Source organism: Seriola lalandi, unplaced genomic scaffold (genome assembly GCF_002814215.2).
Source record: "Seriola lalandi dorsalis isolate HSWRI2012SDOR001 ecotype SW California unplaced genomic scaffold, Sedor1 jcf7180002054181, whole genome shotgun sequence".
Classification (NCBI taxonomy): domain Eukaryota; kingdom Metazoa; phylum Chordata; class Actinopteri; order Carangiformes; family Carangidae; genus Seriola; species Seriola lalandi.
Genome location: NW_019524734.1, coordinates 337,091 through 344,944, shown reverse-complemented (window position 1 = coordinate 344,944; position 7,854 = coordinate 337,091). Strand labels below are relative to the sequence as shown.

The following is a 7,854-nucleotide window of genomic DNA, read 5'->3' as shown; positions in this document are numbered from 1 at the left end:
TTATGGGGCGCCTCGGTGACTCACCTGGTTGAGCGCATGCCACATGGGCTCGGTCCTGGACGCAGCGGCCATGTGTTCAAGTCCAACCTGCGGAACCTTTGCTGCATGTCATCCCCTCTCTCTCCTTGATTTTTCCTGTCTATCTTTCACTGTATTTAGAATAAAGGCGAAAATGAAATATCTAAGTAATAGGTAAAAAAAAGAATATTGATATGTCACTATTAACTCATGCCCATTTTCATAAGTTAAATTTGTATTGCTTCAAAAAAGTGTAGTCGTGCATTGTACCTGGTGGAATGGCTACAATGTTGCATCAAATCTCTTTTTAAATGTTGCAAAATACAGTCAACACCATAAATATTTGGACAGTTAAAATTTTTTTTATCTTAAAGGTCCCATATTTTCCACCCCTGCTGTGTTTTATTTGAATGACAAGATATATTTGTGGTTTCAAGAACCAAAAGAAGAGAGGAGGCTCCGAGCCTCTCCTCTGATTGGCTGACTGTTTTCTGAGTGATCTAATAAAAATATATCAGATTTCAGGTAAAAAACTCAGAGAAACCAAATTCTGCAAGGTTTGGATGGTGGGTCCAGGTGGGCGGGGCTTGGTGACTGCTTTGTTGTGACATCACAAAGTTCCAGAAGTCCTGACGGCTGGTTTTAAGGCTCAGTTTCTGAATACAGGCTGTGTGCATTTCTCTGTGGATTGAGGCTTTGATACTTTCACAGTATTATTATAGAACCTAGACCTGATCTATAATCAAAAAAGACATGGAAATCTTACTTTGTACAATATGGCACCTTTAAGTCTCTGTGCCTCAGCACATTCAGTTTGAAATGAGATGGATCCCACCTCAAAGTGCCAAGTCTATTTGAATAGTTTTACATCAATATAGAAAGAACTGTGTGGGAGACATATTTGGCACATGATGCCTGAAGTTTAGGGCAAAAGTTATTGGACACACGCCTGCTAAATGTTATTTGAGGAGCTGTGAGTTGTTTCAGTGTCAGTTCATGTGCAAAGGAGCTCAGATTTGATTGAGAGCTGCCATTTAGATTGAGCTGGAGTTGTCTTTCTATGAGAGGAGCAAAATCTATAGGTAGATAGTCGGTTTGACAAAATCAGCAATAGAACTGTAGGATTGTTAAAGTTTGCTTTGTTAGCATGCTAAAGTTGCTAATTAGCATTAAACACAAAGTACAGCTGAGGCTGATTACAATCACTGTATGTAATTACCAAAGTGATTACGATTCATCCTGAGGAAAACATGAATGTGTGTATCAAATCACATGCAAATCCCCCCAATCTGACTCGGAGCCATGGATGTAAACCTCACGGTGGCAGCACAGGAAAAGTCAGGGTATCATCAAAAACACATTAAGATTCATCCTCTGGGGATCATGGATATCTGAACCAAATGTCACAGCAGTTTATCAAGTAAGTGACGAGACATTTTACTAGAAGCCAAGAGTGTCAGCCTGATGGTGACGGTGGAGGGAAAAGTCAGGGTGTCAACAAGGTCAACAGGATTCATTCTATAGGGACCATTATTCAACTTCATCAAATAGTGGACTGACCAATCAGCTGACAGACATTGCCATCCCCCCTTTTTTTTATTGTTACTGGGGAACTTCATCTCTTCATATCTACCAAAGCCGACGATTTCATCCTCTGAGACTTAAATGCTTTCTGTATATTCCCTTAATGAGTTTTAATTTCATGCCAGCTTTTCTCACTCTTTAATTTTGGCTGTCTGACTCCACTGGTTAACAACATGCTGGATTACTTTACTGTATGTTTGCTACATTGAGGTTTTAAAACCAAGAACAAGAACAACGTATTATTTGACAAGTGGCTGCTTTTTCAATTTTGAGAGAAAGACCTTTAGATTGTGCCTCTCCTCCTCCTCCTTCTGCTATTCTTTTTTTTGTTTTTTTGCTTTCATTTCCTCGTTTGTAATTACATCCCACTTCTCCACAGTGAGTGACAACACCAAGCTGGCCCTGATGAACAAATACAAGGACAACATCATCGCCACAAGTCCCATCGACAGCAACCACCAGCAGAACACGCTGCTTCCGCACAACACGTCCACCAGCCAACGCAAACGCCTCTCCAGCAACACCCGCGGTGAGTCAATCTCTCCCATAGATTTACCCTTTGACAGAGAATGGAAGAAAATAGACCACATTTAAAAACCAGCACTCCATGGGCCTACCCTTTTACCAGCAGCAACAAGCAGCGCCTTGTGTGGTTAAATTGTTTTATTTTATTTTTTTACATCCAAATGCTGTGAGTGTCAGGTAAAAGCCTTGTTTCACTGGGTGATCAGAAACACAGCTCTAAATGAATGCTAACGCCGCTCCGTAACCGTTTGATGTGCAAATAAGCAGCTGTTTGCTAACAAGTTCCTTATATCAACTTAAAAGGAAATGATATGTCAGTGTCGTGTGCACGACTTGTTCATCAACAACATCATCACTGATCTCCACTAGATTCAAGTAGTTTTTTTCTTTTTAAAGTTTGGAGCTAACAGATGACATCAGCTCTGCAATGGGTTTAATGCCCAGTGGTAGTCTGTTCCAAACTGGCTGTTAGGCTGTTGAAATTAAAATCATCCAGACACATATTGCACCACTTAAATTTCAGTGCTGATAAAAAAAAGAAAAAAAGAATCCATGCCCCTGGAGGACGATAAAAAGCACATAAAATTTAAAAAAAAAGATTATTTTTGATTATTAGAATTAGAATTTGAATTCCAGTATTAGGTGCAAAGGGCTGTTGCCCCATAGACACCCTTATTTCTAATTCATACCACATCTTTGGTCAGAACCTTATAGATTCTACTCAGAGGCCATGTCACACTCAAACATGCATTTTTGCTGTGAAAATGTTTTCTTTTTTGTTTTTTTTCTTCAATAAAAATGCACCATGAAGTGGAGTTATTAGGTGTTCATCCGGCAGCAGCGTTGATCAATGCCCAGCTGCACGTTATGTTTTATCTCCACATGTTTATCTCTCACAGCTCTGCAGCCTGCGAGAAGTCACGGTGAGTCACATGAATGCCACCACACAGGTTTAATCTTTTACACTGTTATGAATGCCATTTTGGAAAAATTCCCAAGGACCCCCGAGACATTTTTCAAACTCGTTGGAGAGAAGCTATCAATGATACAGTAAAGAACACAAAGCTATGTCAGAAAAGATCTATGCAGCACACTGAGGATAAACCCAGTGTGACCGTGCGTATTATCCCGAGAGACGAATGCCCTTTGATCAGACAACAAATAAAAACACTTAGCGCGAATGTGGCGTGAATGTGAAACCTCAAACCTGCACATCTCTTTTGTTTTCTTTCCTCAATAATCATATTCATCAGTCAATCAACCCATCCGATGTACTTTTCGTTCTTGTTGCATTCATATGTACTCCCCGCCGTCATCATCACAAACTTCCATCTCCCCCTCGTGCTCCTCCTTCTGCCTTCCTGCCCGAGCTGTGACAGTGTAGGAGTCGAGCAGGAGACTGGGGATCAAAGGAAATGAAGAGAAAAAAGAGGGTACTGTTCATGAAATGGGAGAGACACCGTCCCATTATGATAAACAAGAGAAAAAAAAAAAAAGAAGGCGACGACATTTTCAAAATGTCATTTTGAAAATTTTTGTTGACCCCAGACCGTTCACTTTCCTCCACACTTGGCTGCATGAGTGCTTTATTTTCAGCCCAATTAAAAACAGTTTGGTGGTGTTAAACTTCGGAAATAAACTTCTTTCCTAACACAAAAAAGAAAAAGAGGGAGAGAACACAGTGCATAGCAATTCAATTCAGAGGTTTTCTCCAGACTGTCAGGAAGGATTGTTATTTTGAAACTGTTCACAATCAGTGTATCAGCTGTACATTTTACTTTATTTTATTTATTTGTTCTCCCGTTCATTCCTTTTCAATCCCGTTTCATTAATCATTGGTAGAAACCCAACATGATTCTTGGAACATTCTGGTTCCTCGGTGTAAAAGAGCAGAAGCACATTTCTTTTTCCTCATTTTGTTCTTTTCTCTGTGCCTGTCTGGCTCTGACCTTGACTGTTTCACTGCACACCTGCAGCCACCCTGGCTTTCCTGGACGGTGACAGCTCCAACGAGAGAAACAAGAGTAGAGGAAGGCAACATTCACCTAACCCTTTTATCAATAATAGAGGGTGAGAACAAAGAGTGAATGCCCTGAACACCTTACAGAAAGTGGCTCTGGGCACCGTTGGCAGCTCCAAATGGTGGTGTTGGAATATTTAAAACGTCAGTGCCAAGAAATCAGACAGACAACACAGTGATGTTTTCCTTCCCCGTCGGTCTGTGAGGCTTTATACAAAAGTAATAAAAGAGTCAGAAGGTCCAAGGCCGTCATTAGCACTGTGTCAAAAACAAAAAGAGAGAGAAACTGCCTCCTCATGCCTGTGTTGCCACAGCCGGGGTCCTGACACAAAGGGGGGGTTGTCGTCTGGCAGGGGCATCGTGTAACATTCTGCGCTGGTCAATCAAATACATGAAGGTGAAGGGGTTTTTCTAAGAAAAAAATGATTACGGCATTCAGGATACAGATACAGTGAGTATAGATTCCCCAGGTATCACATGGTTGCAACGTTTTACCGCATCTTATAAGGCAAAACTGTATTCTAACCATTTATATGTGAAGATGCTATTAGACACTAAAATCTGTATTATCACACGTTCTTACCTACTTAATATTACATGAGTTTTGTCCATTTCTGTTTAGCTAATCCTTGACAATGACTGGATATGGGGAGTATTCTCTCAGTTTATGCTTCTCTTTACCTTCTTATCTATAAGACCTTGGTTACCCCAGCAACAGAGGATAACAGTAGTCTCTGGATGTCCACTATCAGTCATAACGTTGTCTCAACAGTAACCCATAGTAAGATATAGTGAAGGTCATTATAGCCTGAGCTCTGGGACAATAAGTGAGGCCTGGGAAAACAAGATGAATGCTGGAACACAAACTGAACCAAACTCCAACCACAGAGTGAGAAAGGTGCTCAAGCCAAAGCCAATAGAGGTGCCAGATCAGTAGCTGCTCAGATGGGTTCTTCTTCTTCTTCTTTTACTAAGCGTTGCTAATTGGTAAGTCACCACTCAAATGTCAATATCAAACGAAACCCTCTCTCAATCTATCTCAATCTTTTTAAATCCACTTAAAATGGAAAAAAATTCTGCTTGCAGAGCGAAAGTAAAAAAAGTCTATGTGAAACTTTCACGTCGATTTCCACTTTGTTGAACTCTGACACTGTAAATTGTTTCGTTACCCAATAACAGACGATCTCGACAATGCTTATCTTTGAAGGAACCGAGAAGTGACCACGCAAGTGCAAGCTGGTTAGTGCAGACAGCTGTTGTGACTTCCTGTTGCTGACATTCTTACACTGGTTAGCATATGAGTGGCCACAAGCTACATTAGTTCGCTAACTATCTCTTCCGGTAGTTTGTATGTCATCGAGCTTCCATGTATTTGAGCTAAAATGTTCCAGCGGCACGGTGGTCTGTGGTCTTTGTTCCTCACTCAGCGAATGTAGTTTTCTATTGATGGTCAATCATTTCACATGAGATGCCATTACAGTTCAAACTCTGGCTGAGCATTATTCATAATATTAATTTGTTCATTGACAACATTCAACAGATTCGGTGAATGTACATACATTTTATGTCACCGGCTGGTGAGTTGGGACTCCTGTCTGCAGTAATTTAGAGGGAAAGCAGCTGAATAGGAACATTTCACTCCACACGGACTCTGTCGGAGAGGAAGTTGTTAGAAATTCATAGAAAATTAACATTTAAGTCATGGAAAAGTTAAGTTTCCCCATGTTACCAATTGGTGTGCCTAAAAAAAACCCAGCTCTTCCATCAAATAATGCTAAAGATGCAGTCCGTGTCAGTCGATCAGCAACTTTGCTCTTTGTGCAGATTCTTTGTTCGTTGTTGTCTTCTCCCTCTTGCTCTTGACACTTTGCCTGCGTCTCTTTCTCTGATTGTGTCTCTGAGAGTTTGGCCATGTCCTTGATCTGCTTTGTTGTCTCGGAGCCGTCCGACCCTCTGACACCGCAGCTCCACGCTCAGAGAAAGAAAGGGAAGATGTCCACCACCCAATTAATTTAGTAACACTTTGTTTATTTCGACTGCTAGAATACAGAACATGAGGGCAGATAGCTGGAAAATATCCCTGTGCATTGATTGTAATTATATATTATCTTGCTGCCTCAGTTGTATCAGCTCGGTGTGTGAAAATAGAAGGATTCGCTTCCTAATGTATGCAACACACACACACACACACACACACACACACAACTTTTTAAATTTCAGTGCTTCCAGGTACAGGACGGTCCTCTCCAGACCGAGCTGCATAGGAATGAGGCTTTCTAAGCAGGCAATTAGATCTGCTTCATGCAGTTTTAAGTCGCTGTTGTTGGCGTTTCCAGTCGACTATTTTCATCTTTGTCATAAAATATGCACAAACAGAAGTATTGTGGTCCTCAGTGGACAGCTCCTGTGCATGTGCGAGGCGGCCGTTATTGGTAGGTAAGGTAATGACTCCTTTCTCCTTTTTTTTTTTTTTTGCTGAAGATGCCCAAGTGCCTCTGTTCACTCCATATGTCAGCACATTGAATGGACTCCAGAGTTACTTCAAAAAGCAACTCAAAGTACCAAAGATGCCAAATGGGAGGAAGCGACGTCTGAGGGAGTGACTGTGGCCCCAGGCCTGCGGGCCCCATCACTATTTTATGATTATTATTGCTGAGCGGGTGCATGATTTATTCCTAATTAGTTGTGGGCCGTACAATACAAAGTTAACGATGTCTAAAGGAGTGGATAAGGTTAATAATGCAATGGTGGAATAACTGTGTGAATGGTGAAGACAACACAAATGTAGGAAATTAGCTCAGTTATGAATTTATGGTGTATTAATATCAATACATAAATATTCATGGATTTATAGAGTCAGGTGTAATAACACTAACAAGAAGCCTGTCAAGAGGAGTTTCTTCTGTAGAAATGATTTTCTTTTTGGGGAGAAAAAAACTGTAACTGAGCAAAAAAAATGTGTACGCACAAACACACATTTATCCTGCTGAACAAAATGAGATCAATAACTATATTTGTTTCTTTAACAGGTGTTGACATATCTATAAAATATGAAATGCAACCTAACTGGATTAAATTGTGACATTAAAGTGGGAATAATTTGATATTACATAAATTCAAATATGTTAAAAAAAATATCAAAGAAAGAAAGAAAAGAAAGTTGGATCTAAAAAGTCTTTGTTCCAGAGAGAGGAGGAAGGTAGAGAGAGTGTGTGTGTGTGTGTGTGTGTGTGTGTGTGTGTGTGTGTGTGTGTGTGTGTGTGTGTGTGTGTGTGTGTCTGTGTCTCTACATCACACATGCAGCTTATGATTGCAGCTCCATTACTGGGTCTGTTCTCCTGCCACTGTTGCCAAATGTCTTTAATGTCAGATTTTCCAGCCGCCCGCTGGTCAGCCATGTTTTGCCCGACACCAGTTCTCATGTCTGCTTCCTCTCAGTCTGTGATCCATGGCCCTTTGAGACATAAATTCTGTCCCATTAGTTCACAGTGGGGCCCGTTTGGTCACACCCTCCAAATGGTTTCAGGGTCATGTATTGTAAAACACCGTCCTGATAAGAGACGCCCCGGGAAGCCCGGTGTGAACTGGGATCTTTCTGATCAAAGGCCCTGATGGATTTGCTTTAATAGAGGGAGGAAGTGGTTGTCTGGCTTTTTTGTTCTGTCTGTCAGTTTGATCTTAGATAAAGATAGGGGGGGGGGGGGGGG

General features: G+C 41.0%; 1 protein-coding gene across 3 annotated transcripts in view; it reads left to right on the top strand.

Moving 5' to 3' along the window:
* Positions 1-7,854, top strand: part of astn1 (astrotactin 1) — a 375,360-nt gene that overhangs the window by 87,933 nt on the left and 279,573 nt on the right. For 2 of the 3 annotated variants that reach the window (XM_087173331.1, XM_087173330.1), the window contains exon 5: positions 1,982-2,131. In XM_087173331.1, the coding sequence (XP_087029457.1) occupies positions 1,982-2,131 (150 nt within the window). Of the gene's footprint in view, positions 1-1,981; positions 2,132-3,026; positions 3,051-7,854 lie in introns of all 3 variants that reach the window. The other variant, XM_087173329.1, reaches the window with a different exon arrangement.